The sequence below is a fragment of the Ceratosolen solmsi genome, unplaced genomic scaffold (genome assembly GCF_000503995.2).
Source record: "Ceratosolen solmsi marchali unplaced genomic scaffold, CerSol_1.0 scaffold57, whole genome shotgun sequence".
Taxonomy (NCBI): domain Eukaryota; kingdom Metazoa; phylum Arthropoda; class Insecta; order Hymenoptera; family Agaonidae; genus Ceratosolen; species Ceratosolen solmsi.
The window spans coordinates 3,918,847-3,941,191 of record NW_011948427.1 but is presented as its reverse complement, the minus strand read 5'-3'; the positions used below and the strand labels follow the sequence as shown (position 1 = coordinate 3,941,191).

The 22,345-nt window shown below is 28.7% G+C and overlaps 1 protein-coding gene across 1 annotated transcript in view; it reads left to right on the top strand.

The window, feature by feature from the left end:
• Positions 1-15,767, top strand: part of PH4alphaEFB (prolyl 4-hydroxylase subunit alpha-1) — a 75,090-nt gene extending 59,323 nt beyond the window's left edge. The window contains exons 4-9 of the mRNA XM_011501131.1: positions 8,661-8,833; positions 10,194-10,460; positions 12,656-12,880; positions 13,606-13,671; positions 14,664-14,829; positions 15,338-15,767. Of these exons, the coding sequence (XP_011499433.1) occupies positions 8,661-8,833; positions 10,194-10,460; positions 12,656-12,880; positions 13,606-13,671; positions 14,664-14,829; positions 15,338-15,432 (992 nt within the window). The 3' untranslated portion in view covers positions 15,433-15,767. The remainder of the gene's footprint in view (positions 1-8,660; positions 8,834-10,193; positions 10,461-12,655; positions 12,881-13,605; positions 13,672-14,663; positions 14,830-15,337) is intronic.
• The last annotated feature ends 6,578 nt before the right edge of the window (positions 15,768-22,345 follow it).

Here is a 22,345-nt window from a genome sequence, read left to right as displayed (position 1 = left end):
GTAATGCGCTAGTCATTACGCCAACTTTCTAATGACTTCTTTTAAAGGTTCACTCGTTTTCACGCGGACTTCGCTTTAACGAAAATAGTCTCCGGGCGTAAAATTCAAAATAGCGAGAGATTAAACCTCCTTGTAACTTTGTGAAACAGCTTCTACATAAAATATCTATAAAGCATTTGAGTTTCGTTAACGTCGCGTGTTAAGTCTTACGTACAATCTAGATAATTGTTATATATAAATAGCTTTGAATATTTAAATTACAACTACTTTGTAATTGCAAAACTGAAAAGAATGCAAAACGAGAAAGAAAGCCTTGATCGTATTTTTCTTTTACCAATTATTTTACAATTTTTCCATATCCATTCTTATAATGTGATGGACTGGCTTGTTTTTTTAATAGTTATGAAAAATTCTATCGATACATCTTATTGCATCGTAAATATAGAAATTTGTATATATATATATATATATATATATATATATATATAATATTTGATGTAAGTATATTATAAGTGTATATAAGTATATTATGCTATAGTTTACATCATTTTCACGGCCAATAAAAAAATTAATAAAAAATCAAAATATATAAATTTCTTAATTCAGATATAAGAATATACATTAATATTAATATTAGTAATAATTATATCTTACTGGCTTTATAAGGATACGATTTATGCTATTTATTTTGTATATCGACGTTGTCGGTTATATATCATAAAATGTGAATGCAATATCTTTGTTTTGTCTGTCTAATAGAAAATAACTGCGAAAAGTGAGGATACGTGTTTCAATATACGCTTGTTCATATTTTTATATGTATTGTAAATTATGTGGTTTAAGGGGAAATATAAGTTTATGAAGTGAAATGGAATTATGATTGATAAATTACGGAAAGTCGTAAATTCACATTCATATTTATACTTTTTTGTAGTAACATGTTATACAATATTTTTTCTCTAAATGTTTGCGCTAATTATAATAATTTCATCCGTACTTTTTTATTTTCACGACTTGTATTGCCACGGTGTCAATATTTTGAAACTTAAAAGCATTTATTATGTTATTTATGGCATAATCGTCGTTTCAAGTTTGATAATTTTAGGTCGATCATACCAGTAAATTTAAAAGAACAAAATTATCACTTAATCGTACTATGCTCACCACGTGCCTCGATATTTGTCAATTTTTTATTTTATCCTTGTTATAAGCTTTAAGAAAATAGCAATAGAAAAATGAATTGGGCCGAACTTCGGTTAAATTAATATATAATATTTAAAGACATGTGATACACGATGAATTATTTCAATATAATTGAATACAATTGGCAATGAAATTATATTTAAAAATACAATTTTTAGAATATTGAAAAGATGTGTAATAATATTTGCAGATTATAAATTTAAGCAAAAAAAAAAAAAAAAAAGTTTAATATTTTCACATCCCAAATAAATAAAATATTTAATTGTTGTTAAAAATCAATAATAAATGAACCTCTATTTAATAAAATGTGTTAATCACAGTTTTAGGAAATGCTTTATACAAGGACAATTGAATACATTAGCAAAATTTTCCTAAAAATAATCAATAAAGACAAAAAGTGCTTCACCTAACAACTTGTCTTTTGCTAGAAAAACTTGCAACCAGTTGCACTGTCGATGACTATCACAGCTCCAATTAGAATGGCGGGTTATCTCTTTATCAAATTAACTTAAAAAGTTAGTTTAATTTGTCAAGCTTTTCGTATCCATAATTTGAATAGTGTAAATGAGAAGAAGTATTTCAGGAAGTATAAAATACTAATTTTTTAAATATCAATAAATTTCAATTTCATAATTTTTCCTTCGATTATTTTTATCTAAAATTATTCGAATGTGTCTTACCTATTTTCATACAATTTTATAATTTACATTTAACAATTATAGCAATGTAATACTTATAATAATCTAATATATACACAAATAATAAAAAAAGATTATTTTTCTAAGAAATTTTTGTAGTTTGAAATGTATTAAATATATTCAGTATATCATTTTGAGTTTTTAACACAGGACTTTATAGAATTTAAGGGACGTCGATTCTATGATGGCGATACAGATTACATGACGGCTATTCTGAAATCACTATTTTACTGTGAATTTCATTTCTTTTTCGAGTTTATTCACATTCGAAGGAGACGGTCATAAAAAATACAAACATTTCTTAGAAAAATAATCTTTCTTTATTATTTGTGAATATATTAGATAATGAGTGAAAACTATTGCAATTTAGACTTACCTTAGCTAATGAGATTTATATTAAGTTAACAATATACCAATCGAAGTATAAAGTAGCAGAGTCATGAAATAACTTAAACATGCCGCCAGCCAGTCAATCAATATATGTAATTGCGTTAAAATAGGAATTACAAAATACTATCAAGATAAGATATAAAATTTTATACGTTTATTCATAATTATGTCTTTAGTTGTTCATATATTAAGTTGGATGTGCATATGTTGATTAATTTTATTCTATAGAAATAAAGTTATTGTAACCACATTATAAAGTTCTGTATATTAATAACTAGAAATCAATATTTCAGCTGTTGCGCTTCCATAGCTATTGAAAATCAATGTATTCTTGTACTTATGAATCAAAGCCATCAATGCATTATCTATCATAAATTTTATAAAATGCGAATATTCTTAGAACTATTTTCTATCTTTATTTAATATTTGCCCTTCTTCTCTTTTCTTTTAAAATATAGTTTTCATTGTATGACGATTTTATTCTATTCATTGATAAAGTTAAGCTTTATAATTATTAACATTTATTTATAAATTATAACACATAGATTTATCCGATAGGAAGAAAAGTGATAGATTCGTTGATATAGCAGATGCTCTTATGAAGAAATTTTATCTAAAAAGACAGCGTTGAAGAATAATTTGATTATTTACAAAAGGATAAATTCTACTTTAAAAATAAAACCATTACTTTTACGTTTATAAAATGAAAATCATAAATAAAATACTTTTACCAATAAATTATCATAGGTACAATTAAAATATTAAAATATTTCTTCAATAAAAATATGAAAAATATGTTCTTGTATTTTTTTTTAAGTAACCTAGTGGGAGAAAAGTAATGTAACTTCATATGAAAGATCTAAATATTGTAATATATTCAATTATATCTAAGTAAAATTGATTAATCTGTAGCAATGAAGATTCATTTACCAATTTATTTTAAAGATAGAAATGTTATGTACAAGCAATCGAATTATTTATAAATAATATATTATTCGTTTAATTAAGATATATTCTAGTATATAAAAAATTGATTATGAACGGAATAGGAAAAGCGTACGGAAAACCGAATTTTATGGTGAAATTATCTTGAACGAGTTAGGATAAGAGAAGAGATCGGCAATGGAATGAAATATATAGAGGCTTTGTGTACTACTGAGTGTAAGATACTGCACAAGAAATGTGTAAATGTTTGACTTAAATGTTTTAGAGGTATTAACATAAGATATAAAAAAAAAAAAAAAAAAAGAACGGTGTTGAATATTGTATAATAGTAAAGAAATATAAGAGAGAATAAAGTAGTAAAGAAAGGTGAGTGCTTTATACGGATAAGATGTAAAAGCTGTAAAATAAAAAATAGAATAGTATATAATTATAAGGTGAAAAGTAATGAGAGCGATGAAGATAGAAAAAGCAAGGAAAATGTAATTACATAGGTGGTATACGTAGAGGTGTATAGGAAAGAAAAGACAAAGAGACAACAGATGGACTAACGGTAGAACAATTAGCGACGAGAGGTGAAATAGGAGGAAATAGAACTAACCGACTTATCTAAACCTTTGGCAGAAAAATCTAATTAAGCTTCGATAATTAAATGAGATGTTATTCTTACGAATTGCTTTTCCGGCTTAAATCAGCATTAGAATAACTTACTTCTGTATTTGATCACGATAATTACAATGATAATTATAGGATAATTTTTAATATGCCTTTAAGAGTAATTTTAAAATCCTTAAACGAGCATTTTTCTATGGTAAAAATTATTTATTTCAGAAAAATTGATCTTATATATAATACTTATATCCCAAGTATTTAAAATTTACTGAAAATAAGCATTAAAATCTCAAGAGAAATGAATATTTTCAATATTTATTCAATATTTATAGTAATATATTGATTTCAATAATAATAATAATAATAATAATAATAATAATAATAATAATAATAATAATAATAATAATAATAATACTAACCATCCCTCTAATAAAAATTAAGGAATAATATATTGTTAATTAATAATAATCTAGAAAGATTTTTAAAGCAATTGATTAGTATCTTAAAATAATAATAAACAGTTGCTCTTCAACGACAAAATAAGATTTTTAATGTGCATGTCATATTATGGGCACGCAAATCTTAGTCCGAACTTGAGAATAACACGACAAAAAAATCTCATACGCTATATTCGCGGCCGATCCTTTTATAAAGAAATATCATCCTTGTCGGTTGCTATTACGATGGCTCTCTACCTACAATTTTATACATTTTTAATCTACTGCCCTTAACGTACATGCGAGCGAAACCTGACTAATAAGTTTTAGCAAACATTTATTATTAAAATTCAATTAAAAATATATTAAACAAAAATTTAAAGGATAAATTTCCTTTAGAAGATAAAAATTTACATTCCCCTCATTAATGAGTTGAAGTAGCAAGAAAGGAAAAGAAAAGCGGCCCTCTATTTTCTTGCATTGGCCCGTAAGGCTAAAGGCTCGATGTGAAGTTAGTCAGACATTGTGAATATACGCAATTAACACGGAGCGTGATATTAAACGCGTATCCTCGACATTGTCACTTAAATTTTTAATCGATCTGCAGGAGAGTCGTCGTAGGTGCGAGCCCATAGGGGGATAGGGGCTCGATTAAAATGGACCAATCGACGCAGTCGCTCGAGGTTCGTCGAGTGCCTCGTAACTGCGCGGAGCCGCGATAAAACATTGCAGTTTAAGGACGTTGAAATAATGTAGGCGGCTTTTCGCGATAGTAAAATCGCGTCACGCCACGTGGAAGTCCGGCCGGTTTCATAATTGACGAGACGACGACGACGACGGGGGATGAAAAATTTAACCGCGGCATCTTGCGGCCCGAGTTCTGCTTTATGGGGGCTCCGCGCATACGTGAGACCGAGCCCCAGGACGACAAAAGCCCGGAGCGAAGATGCGGAGAGTACGGACGCGGCATTGCGAATTGAGCAGCGCTAAATTATTAAGAGTTGAGAGCGACGATAGCAGCTGCGCGACGACTCGTCTTCGGCCCCCAAGCGCCAACACCGAGCTTCCAAGCCCCAGCACCCGCCAACCCAAGACCAACCAAACTCTACTTTTTTCTCTAACTTGCCGCTTTGGCTCGCCCCTTTACCTTCAACTCACCACTGCTTTCCTGTTTACGTCCACTTTTCTTTTTACCTTTATAATTAGTTGTTCCAGGCTTTCTCCATTCCCCGACGCACTCATAATTCATGAACTCACCTATTAACGGCGGAATGTACTTTGATATCACTTACTAAATAGAATTATTCCCCTTTCTTGCACATTCTATTTACATTATAATGAATGTCTCGATTGATATAAAATATTTCATACTTGTTTCTCGTCGCCTAATCCCAGATCTCTAGCTACGATTGTCTTTTCTTATAAAATTACAATATATTAAGTATAAGTCACTCGTTCGCTTATCAATATCTATTACCATACATAACACTTTTAAATTTACAAATTATTACATTTTACAATTTACAATTTACAATTATTATTATTATTATTATTATTATTATTATTATTATTATTATTGCTCTTATCATTATCATTACTATTAATATTATTATCATTATTATTATTATTATTATTACGACAATTAATCATTTGGCAATAATTTATTTATATTAACAAAGAAATTCGATAGGTTTCAATTTATATTGTTAACAATATTATAGCCCAATGTAGGAAATTTGTTTAAAGTAATAATCATTCATTTATACCTGCAGTATACACTTTTCACAATAAATAAGTGATATTTTCATTTCAATTGATATCAACTTCATTGTCATCGTATTGACAATTCTTATCATTATATTACAGCTTACATAATACTTAAAATGATAATAACGAAATGTAAAAAACAGCAAGAATAAAAAAAGAATTATATTTAATTATATAATTATATTAATATTATAATTAAAATAAATATAAAATAAATATAAATTATAAAAATATTAATATATTTTATTAATTTTTTTATTATTTAAGCCTTTATTTTTATTTCAACTTTAAGATTAGTAAAGTAATTTATGATACTGAAATACGTAACATATATGAATGAACTGATATTTTGTAATTGGTAATAATTAAGCAAAATGTAAACTAAACTTACATAGTTGACTATTTACAAAAAAAAAAAAAAAAAAAAAAAAAAAAAAAAACATGAAAAAATTATTCCAAATTAAATAGAAAAATATTATAAGATTTTGTAAATATAGAATAAAAATTTTTATGCCTACTAAACTTTTGTAATTCCAATTTTTATTTTATCTTCGTCATTCCTCGTATTATTACATTTAACAAAGATAAATATTGTCGCAATTGACTATTTGTGCACCAGAAGTAAATACTATTACACAGTCTAAACACTCTCTCGTCTATTTGAAAATTAAAAATTATTAACTGTGAGAGAATTAAAACGCTGTAAATATGAAATGAAATAACCTATGCGTGCTTATCAGTATTCTTTTATTGTAATAAATTTTGCGACATAGTGATTAGGCAAGGAGGAGGAAACATTTTATTCGCTTGGACGTGCCTTAATCGATAGTACAAAGCATTTATCCAACACTTGGAATCTCATATTTGTATCCTCGGTTTTCCACAATAATATCTCCCCTCTACGCGACCTTCAACCCTTTCACTCGCTCATTTTCTCGCTCGTGTTGCAATCCTTAAAAATACGAGCTTTTAAATGAAGCGCGATTTATGTGGGCTCACTTCGTTGTAATTATTTTAGTATTTCACCCTCGATCGTGCCGCCGATAAAAAAATAAAGGAATATACCACGCAGGTATACGGCAGTAACGTGAATTTTGCAAGGGAGATCGCAGCAGCGCTCGTTTAAATACATTCGTCGAATTACAGATGGCTGCGTCCGAGAGCCGAAGCGCTTATTTACGGAAAATTAATTCGCTATTCAGCCTACGTACGTCAATGCCCGTCACTTTTTTCTCTTCTGGCTGCCAACACCCACATACCCAATCTATCGCCCAACCTCCCACCATTAGCCATCGGTCGTATTTCTAATCGTGATTTTTTTTTTCAACCGAGGAATCGGGTATTTTGCTACGATTGTAATTTGCCGTCAGCGGAAAGAAGCAGCGGTCGGAATGAGAGACAGACGGAATGAAAGGGAACGAGACGAAAAGAGAAATACTAATGGTAAGGGCGGCGCGTAAAACTTGTTTCCCGTATGCGCCGGCGCTTTTCGAGTTCCCCGACGAGCGCGTCGCAGTTATCTCAATCATCTTTATTTAATTAGGGAGCGGCTTTGTGGGAGCGAACGGAGATCCGTGCGGTCACCCGACGATGGGCCGCAATTTTATCAAGCCGGATCTGATGTACGTGTTTGGACTTCCGGACATATTTTTTTGGACTGTGGGGGTGGGAGGCTTTGCGCGCAGAGGCACGAAACTTTTTAAACTATAAAATAATTGCGCTGGACTTTGTGTTATGATTTACTAGAAAAAAAATAAACGATGCCCTAATGGATTTTCGAAAAGGATTTGCAAGAGCAAATTGAGGAGGAACAAAATTTTTGCAATATGCAAAAATTCAGAAATCTTGATATATATTTTTTTCTGGAATTTTAATACTTGGCTTTTGAAATATCTTACATGTTTAAATGCTTGTATCCGGGCGACCATACTTGTGTGTCACACAGAGAGAGAGAGAGAGAGAGAGAGAGAGAGAGAGCAGGGTGTCTGTAGAAGGAGAGCATGGATAATAAAAAAAAAAAACAAACAAACAAAAAAAAAACTGTTTAAACACTACTTTGGATTTAAATGAACCGAAATTATGTCTTGATGAATTCTTATCCATTAAAATGCGTAATAATAATAGTTTTTGCTATAAAGTAATGTCGATATACCCATCAAAATTAAAGATATTATATAATTAACGGCTTTACATTGTCATTGTAGGAATAGAATATATATCCAATGGAATATAGGGAGTAACGCTTGAATACAACAAAATGAATGATTTAAATCCATTATGTGAATAAATAAAGAAAATATAAACTATTTAAAATCCAATGATAGCGTGATCAAGTAAATATGTAAGATAATAGTAATACATGATTTGGATGATTCTTATTTTTGAAATAATTAGCTTAAAAATTCTGCCGTTTAAGGAAACATTTATATTTTGAAAGAGCGATTACATTTGAAAAAATAGAGTTGAAGTAAAAGCTCTCCAAGTGAAATTGCAAGAATAATAATCTTACGAAATTTAACCGAGTTAAAGCGGCATTGAGAAAATCGGCTAATCGATAAAAGAAAAATAATTCACGAGTTATTAAATAAAAATGTAAAATCAATGGTTGCAGGAAACGTAGTGAGAGCTTTGAGCATGACGAACGAGCTTTTAGAGCTGGTGCCGACACATCAGCGGGCGCTTGGCAATCGTGCTTACTACCAGGAGGAAATTCAGAAGAGGACGAACGAGTCGAGGAGAAAGCGAGGAGAGGATGGCACCAAAGACACGCCCGCGGCTGATCAGGTAAGTTGATTCTTTATAAAGGAAACCCGCGAGTTAAAAATGTCCTCAAAGTAAACTCGCTTATGCCGGATTGCAATATTGTTTTTAAAAGTTCATAGATCTCGACGCGGTTTACCGCGTGTGTCGAGTTTATAAATTCGATTTAATCATGATTTTCAAAAAAAGATTTTAAAATATTAAAGCAGAAAATGTTAAACAAGGAATAATGCGAGAATAGTTACTAAAATTCGAACGTAGCACTTAAAATATATTGTATAGGGGCACTTTATTTTGTAATGAAAACGAAATATTTGCGATATGCAGTGCTCCTAATTTTATAAATATGAATTCTAATGAAACTGATGATATAAGATTTAAATAAACAAATACGCATTCACTCTTTTATATATAATGAAGTCATTGCGATGCTAGTTTCGGGTAAATTATTGCAAAGTGCTTTGATAAAAGCATTGGTATATCAAAAGTATTTATTTTTAAAATGTCGTTAAAGATATTTTCAAGAATATCGGGGCAAAATTATGCCATGCCTTGTGTGCTTTTAAGGAAAGTATTTGAAAATTGTGATAAAAAATTAATATGTAAGAATTACTAATTTTAGCTATTTCCTTAATGCACGTGCCCTAATGGATTTTTAAAAATTTCAATAAAACGCTCCATTTAAATAATTAAAAAATTGTTATAAGCATGACGAAACATTGCCGCAGAGGCAATAAAATAAGCTTATTATCATTACATCTTCCACCAGAAGCATTTATGAATTGGTCATATTTATCTTTATCTTTATAATTATCATTATATTCATATTTATATTTATTTAATATATTCAATGAAATCTCCTTGTTTCACCATCCACTCGACTAACAAATAATCTATGATCGTTCCTTATTAAGGGCTTGTTATATAAATGAAAAGAAAAAATTTCAACTATTTATCAAAGCGTAGCGAGACGACATTATTATGTTACACCAGCATAATGTTATACCAGTATTGCTCGAGATTGTAGATTCATGAGATAAAATCTGAAATCCGCTGGAATAATTTGCTTGTATTTTTCTCAATCGCCTATTTTGAGATTAAATAACGATTTAACAGCCTCCAGTAAAAATGATATAAAGCGTAGCTTATGGCCTTGACTCGGAAATACTTGAGACAATTACGAATGGAGAAGTAGCGAGTTAATAGTCTCCACCTCGGCTCCTCTTGAACTTTTCCTAGTTTAGCTAACATTTATTTAAATCCCAAGTACTAAATGCGCGTAGAAAGCGATCCAAAATCAGCTCGCCTTCGCAAAAAAGAAAGAAAGAAAGAATGAAAAAAAGAACGAAGGTCGTATAAAGAAAGATTTTGATATGCCACGCAGCCTTTCACCGTCCCGGAGAAGAAGATCAAGAGCCTGAACGAGATGACGGAGCGAGAGAGGTACAAGATGCTGTGTCGGGGTGAGATCACGATGCCTCTGAGTCTGCAAAAGGATCTGAGGTGCCGTTACGTCGACCGGGGCATACCCTTCCTCAAGATAGCGCCCTTCAAGGAGGAGGAGGCCTACCTCGATCCGAGGATCGTCATCTACCACGATGTCATCTACGACGAGGAGATCGAGACGATCAAGAGGATGGCTCAGCCGAGGGTAAGCGATCGAGCACCCTAAATCTTCCATTCGTTTCATCGAGGATGGCTTCTGCCGCATTCCGAACGGGAGGCTCGAGGGGACAGATTTACGACGCGTCGTTTCAGCAGATGCTATTTGCCATTAAATTTACCTTATTTATGTTTCTCCATGAGCAGCTTATTTCCGATAAACGTAATGCCATTGTTTTATCACGAACGCACGAATAAGAATGATAGCATCGCGGATAGGCACGCGCCTCTGTACTTTTACAAACGACATCCGACCTTTTTACATTTTTTACATTTTTTACATTTTCATTCGTAATTGTATGGTTAATAGTATTTAACGAATAGAATTACTTGAGCTCGGATAATGCTCTTAAGCTTGTGTCTGCTGATGGACAAGAATAATGACTTATTTTACGGCCAAATGCAACTTCATACTTTTATCGAACAATTAAATAATGCAAATCGTAGATTGAAATTGTTCGAGTAATTATATCATGTGCCAATACTGATTTTATCGCTTATTCAATGTGAGACAACGTCGCGGTAAGTAGAATTTTTAAGCAAAATTCTATAAGTAAGAAAATTTAATTTCTTTCAAAAAATATCCTACATATAAATAACGTCTTTTTAGTTATATCAAAACAAATGCGCAAATTTTACCTCCATTCATCTTCTTCTAATCCTAAATTCATTACGTTTTGTGCTTTTCAAATGGATTCTCCTAACTTCGGTATCATTATAATATAAAATTTTATTAGATCAATGTATTAGAATTGTGTGTTGTTGGTCATTATAAAGAAACGACAAGTACAGTATTTAGAATGTAACATGACGGCTGCTCTGTAAAATTGTGTACTATAGCTAGTGAACCAAGTAATATATATATATATATATATATATATATATATATAATAAACTTGTTTTAAATGTACCTTGACACGTGATCAATTATTTTAAATTTGCTTCACTTCATACGATGTTCATGACTCATGTTACAGCAGTCTTTACTATACATACGTTACAATCTGCTTACACGCGGGCGTGTACTTACCTGCATACATAAAATATTTTACAACTTGGACTTTAAAAGAATTACAGTATATCTAGTTTGAGAATAAAGTTAAATAAATATTATTTAAAAAATAATTTTATAACGATATGCCGATGATTTTGTCCAATCAATTATGTCACATCAATTTTTATGCTTCTTCAACTAAACATCTGAAAACATTTGAATTTATGTATATAGAACTTTGAAAAATTATGGATTTCCCATTTTTATATGGGTCTTACCTTATACAAAAATCGTTCGAATGATAAATAATTCAATGATTTTTTGTAAAGCTTTGAGAAAGAATTTTATTTGAAATGTTTAAAACAAAAAAAATAATAAAGGAGAATTTCTCTTGGCATAGAATTTCGTAGAAAATAATAACGATAAATGATTTATTATGTTTATTTGAAGCTTATTTGAAATTATATTTGATATTCAAATGCAAAGTTTTATAGATCGTAGAATCATAAAAAAAAAAAAAAAAAAAAAAAAAAAAAAAAAAAAAAAAAATACCGAAGTAATAATAGTTTTTAATGAAGATACAAAAAATAAAATTTTTTAAGAAATTAACCGAATTTGGGGAGGGGGAGCGAGTAATTTTCTTCAGGCACCGAATAAAAATATTCAATATTAAATAAATTGTATTTTATAATCAATATTAATAATCGATATTAATAAAATTAATTAATAATTGAAGATTAATTAAAAAGTAAAAGGGTATTTTACAATGTCAATTCAAAATTTAGAAATAAAATGAAATTTGTAATAAAAAGTTATCTTTCTAATTTTCATTATTTTAATTTAAATATAATAAAAAAACAATAAATTCAATTATCTATTGTAATTAGTTAATCCCTATATCGCGTTAAAAAATTTTTTATTTATGAAATTTAATTGCGCACAAATGATACGCATATAAGATCAATAGAATAATTATATTATTGACGTGATTGTAATGTAATGTAGACAATATAAACATAGGGCACTTGTAATAAATGTAGAAAGCAAGTAAACAAGGAATTCACCGGGTTCTATGTTATTAAAAAAAAAAAAAAAAAAATGGTCGACAAAATTTCTTGCATAATTAACGGAAACTGGCGCAAAAGATCTGTGCTCGTGTAATGAAAGAATTGGTACTTGCTGTTTGGTAGTTCAAGCGAGCGACGGTGCAAAACTACAAGACAGGAGAGCTCGAGATAGCAAACTACCGGATAAGCAAAAGCGCTTGGCTACAGGAACACGAGCACAAGCATGTGCGAGCAGTGAGCCAACGGGTTGAGCACATGACGAGTATGACCATCGATACGGCTGAGGAGCTCCAAGTTGTTAATTATGGAATCGGAGGACATTACGAGCCCCATTTTGACTTCGCCAGAGTAAGGACTCTATTATTCATTTTCTACCCACAAATTCCACTAGACAAATCCACCCTAACCATCTATAATAACCGAACGTTTATATTTACTATATTTATAATAAATACAAAGAATCATTAATGTTATTAACAATCCATTACATGTAACAGGAAATTGTCATTGCCTTGTAGTATTGTAGGAGACACGCGTGTGAGAAGAATTTCGTGGAAGATGTTCAATTTTAAATGAAAAATTAATTTCATATCAATGTTAAGTGAGAAATATTTTTAGAATTTACCATTTATCAAACATTGGTCATTTTAATAGCTAAAGCGTATGCTTTAAGTATAATTTTCATTTATTTAGGTATTTAAATTTTAATTATATCATTGCTACTATATATATATATATATATATATACTTAATTTTTTGTTAAAAAGTATTAAAGAATTAATATTCGTGAAAAGAGAAAGTTAAATTTTGACGTGAATAACCTTTTTTAATTATAGTCTATCATTTCGTAATAGATGTTATTTTGTTATAATATACTTGCATTCTCGTTCTTGATTTAAAACTATAAAAGCTACAGTTTTTATATAATTAAAAATGACATTTTTATATTGGGCGATAATTACAAAAAGCAAATAGAAAAATTTTCTACAAAAAAATACAAACAATAATAATCGAACTTTAATACGACAAAACGGATTATTAATTTATTTTCATCATTCGATTACGTTTTCCAGAGAGAAGAAAAGAATGCATTTAAAAGTCTTGGAACTGGAAATCGCATCGCAACTGTTTTATATTATGTAAGTATATTTATTTTTATGAATTTATATACATTTATAAAAACAGTGAGTATGTTTCCAATATCAGGAGGTTTGATTTAATTTACACGTACATTAAACTTAGTCGTTCTGTCATTTTTTTTCTTCATATATATCTATGTATACATATCTTTGAATAATCGGTTTCTTAAGTCAAAGTAATAAATGAAAAGCGTTAAAGAGTACCTTGGCTAAAAGAAATTCGATGCATTGCTTATTATACTTTATGTTACGACGAGTGTTTCCATGAAAATATTCCTATTTTAACGAAACACTCTTTATATATGTATAAAAAAAAACGTATTAAAATATTTATATACATCCATATAAAGAATATACATATTTATACGTGTGATTGTTTATGCCTGTTCATAAATGCATGTGAATAATGAAAGAAAGTGTAGGAAAGAGATATTAAGTAAAACAATTTAATACAAAAACTTTCCCATTATCATTTTCATATCTACAAACCATTACTTACCTGTGCACGTACACACACACACACACACAGAGAGAGAGAGAGAGAGAGAGAGAGAGAGAGAAAAAAGAAAAAATCATTATTATAATTAATACTTAGTTTGCGCATATATATTTCATTGTGATTATATTTATATTACATAAAATTATATGTTTTCAATACTTTAAAAATAATATAATAAATATTAATTTGTAATAGAAATATAGTATTAAAGTAATTTAGATGTTTGAAATAATTTACACTCAACATTGTATAAAGCATGAAGCTATTAGATTTTCATTTGCATTATTTTATTTTTGCAAACCTACTAACATAAACTTTCACCGGCATGTGATCATTTAGGAACATTCATTCGGATAATCACATGGAGCATGAAATGCAATGTACCTGACTAACTGATAATGCTACTAATTTTGTCGTAATAATTTTTTTTCAATACAGTAATATGCATTCGACTACAAAATCTAATGAAGTGATGCTCTTTTATTTGATTTAGATGAGTGACGTGGAACAAGGAGGTGGAACTGTTTTCACAAAAATCAATATCGCTCTATGGCCGAAAAAAGGTAGCGCTGCATTTTGGTATAATTTGAAACCCAATGGAGAGGGAGACTACCGAACTCGACATGCTGCATGTCCAGTTTTAACTGGATCGAAATGGGGTAAAGATGATAAAAATGAAAAATCACTTAATAGCAAAGATAGATTTATCTGGTAGATAACAATCTGGAGGAAATTACTCGTATAGTGGAATTTGATTGCTAAATGAATTTTAATATACGTCATTGTATTTAAAACTAATTAGATTAATTCGTGATAATGAAAATTAGATAAGAATAAACGTTTCAAAGGGGTTTTCAAACAATTCGGGAAACGCAACAAAGTGCACTTTTTGAATATTTTTTCGTTTATTTTACGTAAATCAACAATATAAATATTTGTTTAAAATTATTTGCTTTAATTATTATTAATTTGTTACGTTTTAAGATGAATTTGCCGAGAAAGATTAATAGAAACTATTACTGTTGGGAATGAAATGTACCAAGGTCATGTAAATCTCTATAACGTTAATAAAATGTCCTAGTGTTAATAAAATAAATTCATGCTATTACAAAGGAAATATATAATATAAATAGAATTGTCTTAACGAACATTTTTTTTCTCTTTCAGTTGCGAACAAATGGCTGCACGAGAGAGGTCAAGAATTCCACAGGCCCTGCACGTTAGAAAATCAACCAGCCGACATCGATGACGGCAGATACTAATATAAATAATGTATTAATCGATATAAAAAGTGCATTTTAATATTCTATAATATTAAAATCGATCGATCAATGCAATTCGTGACTTAGAATGTTTTTCAAAGAAACAGCCCAAATGTCGATTGCGAGTCTGCTAATTATTGGAAATAACACCTAGCATCGGGAGAATGTAAATGCTGTGGGTATTATCGATCAAACCAAAGGATAAAATAATAACAATTTTTCAATGTTTATAATTCTAGCGCAACTCCTCCGATACTTTTGTACATTTACAAAGCTCTTCGTTAATCCAAATAATATTTTCGGAGAAGTTTCGTTTCAGAGTAAATGAAAACAAATTAACATACAAGAAAATTGTTAACCTATTGTTTTCTAACATTTAACACAACGTAAATTAATCGGAATAATGATTTTATACGTATAAAATTAGCAATAAACAATTCCGAATGCAGTGTGGGATATAGCAGCAGCATTCTTAGAGAACTGTATACTTAATAAAACGAAACCCACAAGTATAAAAGGAACAAAGTTATTCTAAAATATTAAAGAATTTACTCGTGTTATGAATAAACAAAAAACAAAAAACAAAAAAAAAAAAAAAAAAAAAAAAATTTATATACGTTGCTGAAAGAACTATCGGTATGTGCTGAAAACAAAATTGCCATATTTATTAAATTGAATATTAAAGAGCAATTAAAACGAATTTAAGCTTTTAGTGATATTTTTTTCGAGCGATTTACGAATAAAATATGCTTAGAAATTAAAAACATATTAAATCGAAAAATTGTAGCGACTTTGTTCCTTCAATCGATCGCATTAGTCATATAAGTCAAAATTATAAATTGCGAGAGTACTACTTTACCAACAGAGCTTCGTTATAAAAATAATTATTTTTCTATTTCAAAAAATTACTTTATAGCTTATTATATTCATTATATTCATTATATTCATTATTCATTATTAGCTTTTAAGAATAAAACGAATTTATTAAAGATTTTTAGAAAGATATTTTGAAATCTGCACTTCGGATTAAAAATCGATTAAAAATTGATATAAGATGGTGAATTGAAATAATCTTATAATTAATATATTTTTTTTTTTTTATACTTTGTGAGAATGGTTGAAAAATAAGAACTCTTTATTCATTAATTGTATATCCAGATAGAACTCTCAATTATCTCAAGGAAAATCATTAATTTAATATATTATAATTAAATTATAATAAATACAGAATAATTTTTACATTCTCATTAAATATAAAAACACCATTTATTTAGTCTCGTCTATGAAACTACTTATTTGCATAAGTTTCACGGACTAAAAGAATAATTGCAATAAATACGTCACTATATTTAAATGCAAAATAGTAAATTAAGTAATTTTTTGTCATTATACTTAATATACAAATCTTAGTGAACCATATAATTGTAAAAAAAAAATATTCTGCAAAATTGACAGTTTTGCAAAACAGCGAAAGTAGATTAAAGAAAAGGAAACAAACTTAGTTTCTAATGCATTTACATATTTGGAATTTAAATAAATGGAGTCTTCATTTAAATAAAAATAGCTCATAAGGTGAATTTTTTAATCGAATTATAATCAGTTATTAACTTACTAATAGAAAATATTAATACAATGCGAAGTTACGATAAAATATAATAAGAAAATTTTTTTCATATATACTAAAAAGAGTAATAGCGCTTATAAACTTAGTAACTTTGTTCTCAAAGTGCTCAGGATATTCCGTAGAGATGTTAAAATTTCCTAGTACAGGATATCGAGATAATGTTTATAATTATTATTATGTACTTGTCGGTTAAGAACGTTAATCCTATAGAAAGCGAGCGATGTGACGAGTTAATAATGAATAAACATTTTCATGATATGAATAACAAATTTATATGAGATTTTTTTATTTTTCCTAACATCTAATAAAATCATCCATAAAAACGAATTTAATTTTCAAACTTTTTACCTACACGTACATTGCATTTTGTAGTATACTACACTTATGCATGATAATACATTAACTTTTATTTCATGTACAATATTGTTATAATATGTAAAATTTAAATGTATTCTATACTACTATTCATTCGATACTTTGCTCCCCAAAAAAAAAAAAAAAAAAAAAAAAAAAAAAAAAAAAAAAAAAAGATTAGCACTTAAGAATCATGCATTCGATTAATTACGTATTTTTCTTTTAAAATAATAATCACCACCAAGCAAATTTATGCACTGACATTTTAATTATTTTAATAGAATAAAAATAATTTAGTGAAGTATGTATTGAATACGCTAGTATTTAGTTGTTGATATTGTAATTCTTTCAAATTATTTATTCATTTACAGATAACATTTCAATATTGTATAATAATACCTCATTATATTTATCATAGTAATAGATGCTAATAAAATATTGGCTTTAATTTTTATCCGAGAAATTGCATTCCTTTTTATTTATACTCTATATTTGATAATAAATAATTTTATTCCAATGATGAAATTTGATACGTAATTTAATGAATTATGAATTATGAAAAGTATGATTTAACTATTCTCTTTGAGTTACGTATCGTTATAAATTATTATTGTTATTATCATATATATTACATTTATGATGAATTATGATTATGATGATGATGATGATGATGATGATGATTATCATTATTATTATTATCATTATTATTATTATCATTATCATTATCATTATTATTATTATTATTATTATTATTATTATTATTATTATTATTATTATTATTATTATGGTTGTTATTATTAATATTATCTAAAGATGTTTTCATGAAACTAATTGTTTCAATATATAACAATGGCTACGAAAAACAATTTCATAATTTTTCAGAATATTCAATTTCCAAATTAGCAGAATGAATATATCGTTGGTTGATAATGTAGAAATTGATACTATACAATGCGCAACATTACATTGCTGTCCATCAAAGCTTTTAATATTTACACTGTAATATTTCCTAATATGAGTTAATAATGTTTTTGTTAACCTTTTCAAATTTCATTAATGAAAACTTAGATATAAATTTTTTAAATACAATATTCAAAACTGATTAAAAATCCTATTATTAAATCTGAAATTTTATTACTTTAAATAAACTATATAATTAATTCATTATTCAAATTCAACATAATCAAGTATTAATTAAATACATGTTTCTCTTCTTATTTTAAACAATAAATTTAAAATGCTCAAAATTTGTTTGTAATTTATTTGCGTCTTTTGATATTGATGAACCATTACTCCAAACATGTACATGCACGTTCTTTCCAATGTGTTTGTCATTGTATAAAAACGTGTTATTCAATTATTCATGTTGATAAGCAATATGATATACATTATTGCTTAAACAAATATCATTTATTATAAAACTTAAATTTAATTTTTACAGGGTAAAAAGTTCTGTTTTATCATTACTGCACAATAACGATCAATAATAATTTTACGAATCAGTTTTCAAAATATCCATATTTGAATAAATAAACTGGTGATAATAAAAATAATAATAATTATTATTATTATTTGTAAATGAAAGAAAGTACAGTACACAAGTAAGTGAAAGACAGTGAGCATGAGCAACGCATATAACTAACACAACACTAATTAAATTTAAGCATTTAACTTTCATTTCTCACCTTCCTCGCTATGTATATATACATAGCGTCCGCCACATGCAGTGCGACAAAGCTCCAATCAAACCTCCCTATAAAGCCCGAATTACAGCGTAATAATACACAGGGGACAAATTAAGGAAATGATTAAACGCGCTCCCCCAGGTGGTAAGAGCACCACCAGTAATCACAGAATGCACGTTAATAGATCGTCGTGTACCTCACCCTTCATCTTCCTCTCCATCTAGCCCCTCCCACTTTGCAGTAGACAGACCATTAAAGACTAATTAGTCTCGCTGTTTGGCAATTCCCATCGAGACACTCGGTGAGAATGCCCACCTATCCTACTCCCCCTACATGTATATATATATATATATATATATATATATATATTTATAAACCGTAGATATGCATGCTCGGTAGACGTATTGTCTCCAGCATGATCAACGCGGGGGAAATAACTAACTACTACGTTCGTATTACGTCAAGTCAGGAGGACGTAACCGGGCCATTCCTGGGAGAAATCTGGAATCGCTCGATCGGCTCCACCTGCATACGAAAACCAGACAAAGGGATTGTCCGATGTTGGGGCCGGAGGACGGCCTCTCATCCCCCCACCCCCCCCCCCCGCCCGCCCATGGGCAAATGTCGCACTGGTAGCCCATCACGTGTCTTCATAGAAGAACGAGTTCGTTCGCATGCAAGGGGATAGATAGGGATAAAGAGGCCGAGGTTGTTGGTCATCATCGCTTGCTTTGACGAATTGCCTGGCGCTCGCTTTATACGGCCGATGGCTTTTATCGCGTAGAGCTCGCTGGTTTTATTTTATACGTGCCACTGATTCGTTTTATGTACTCGTTACGGGCTACCTCGTTGTCAATCTCCCTACTACTTGCAGCTTGGTGGGCTCGAGTTATGGTAAGACTGGACCTGGAGCCCAGACGAAACTCTCTGATAGCAAATCTATTACTTGGCCTCGTTAATTAATCGAGAAAATAATGACGAATAATAAAAGGGACCCCGGAAGCTTTTTACGTTCTTTGTCTTCAATATAACAATATAATGAAAGTGTTTTTTCATTCGAAGTTATTGGAAGCGAAGCTAGTGGAGCAAAATGGCGTTACTCTTTTTGGCATTAAGGATGTGTAAACAGAAAATTTATTATTCTATATGTACGGCAACATTCTTTCAATAATACCACATCATATCGTGCTAAATTAAGAAAATATAGTTCTGTAAAGAAGAATTCGTACTACTTTATATATCGAATATGTCGAGATAAAGCATTTTAAGATTTTTCAAACGAATTAATTACAATAAAATCCAATTTTAAAATACACTTAACCCTTTTGTTTTTAACTACCTTTTAAAATTATTTCAATCACCACTGATAATAGTATTTTTTATACAAATATTGTTTTTCAAACAAACCATTTGTTTAAAGATAAACAATTATTAGTTACTATTTTACACATTTTACGGATATATTTAGATAAAAAATAGGTATATATTTTTATTAGCATCATAATTGTTTATCTCGTTTGGTTAATGGTATAATACTTTCAATAAAATAATTCAATATGTTATTATTAATTTTTCATGTAATAAAGAAGAATTATTATATATAGATAAAGATGATAACGATTAATTGCAAATCAGTACAATAGCAATAATTCCCAATTAATTTAAAATTTATTTTATGAAAGAAAAATTTTGGTTTTGATAATCAAATTTAAAAATTCAAAAACAAAATTTAAACTGGTAAAAATAAACTAGGAATAGAACAAAATATTTTATTTTATAGTTACAGTTGCAGATGCGTAGTAAAAATAAAACACAAGAAAATAACCGTAGTATGTGTATTTTTAATATTTGTATAAATAGAGCGACAAGACAATGATAAAAACAATATTATTAATTACGATTTTAATTATTAGATAACCGCGATTACATTTTCATGGGATAAAAATTCCAATATATTTAGGCTGTTTATAATATCAGAATATTCATACTATTAACATGTCAGCCGAATAAATTGAAAAATATATATTCTATTTCTCAATCATATATGTATTTTAGCTAAAATTTTATGTTATAATCTTCTCTAATCAGTATCGTAAATTTCTTCTCGTTCTCATACATTTATATTCTATTGCTTTCTATACTTTACGTAGATTTTCATAGCTGCAAAAACAAGGCATAAACGCATTTATAAACTACAATCAAATGACAAATTATTTGGTAAAACATTTTAAAATGAATTATCTTATAATTAATTTTATAAGGAAAAGGTATTTTACTGAAAATTTTACACGTCAAATACTATACTTCATATGCTTATTATATGTTTTACCTTATATTAAGATTATCAAAGTTGATAAAATATAAAATTTTTCTTTTATTTCTCTTTCATGTTAAATTAAACCCCAAGGTATAATATAATTTAATAACACTTACATTCTGGAATCCTCATTCCAACAAATATTATTTTTTATTAACTTAATTATATTCAATCGAATTAATAGATATGTAATCACATTTCACATTTATTATAGTAAATGTGCTTTCATTTGTTCAATTGTCCTTTCGATCATACATAAAAATCATCGGATTATAATAAAAATTTAAAATTATCCTAGACAAAAAATATCAATGACAATTTTTATAATACACCGTTTTTTTAAAATTTCACAATTTCAACAAAACAATAACTGAAAAAATAACAGAGAAAAATAAAAAATAATTAAATTTAAGTAAATATTCAACAGCTGTAAATTTAAAAAAGAAATATTATAAGATCTAAAGAGTCTATAAGACTGTATAAATACAACGATTCTGTATCAGAAATCTCTTCATTGCGCCATGCGATATTTTCAATCAAAAGGTAGAAAAAAATGATCGGCAAACTATGTCAGATAGTTGAGCTCAATGCAAAAAAAAAAGAAAAAAAAAAGAAAAAAAAAGTAATCTTTTTCATTTCCTCACATGGAAATGTGTCCAAAAAATGAATTGCTAGGTATCGATTCTTTGCATCCTTCTTCTTTATCCACTTCACCTTTCCACGTCTCCTCTTCAATCTCTCGACATTTTTCTCATCTAATTTTATTGCAATCCTGTCATACACTGACGGAAACGCATACGTTTCCAATATAAAAATGGATCTATTTCGCATAGCCTAAATCTCTCCTCCAAATGGAAATCCAGGCAGCATAAGTCTATTATGTTAAATTTTCAAAAGTGAGATTCTATTTTAAAGCGAGAATGATATTTGCGA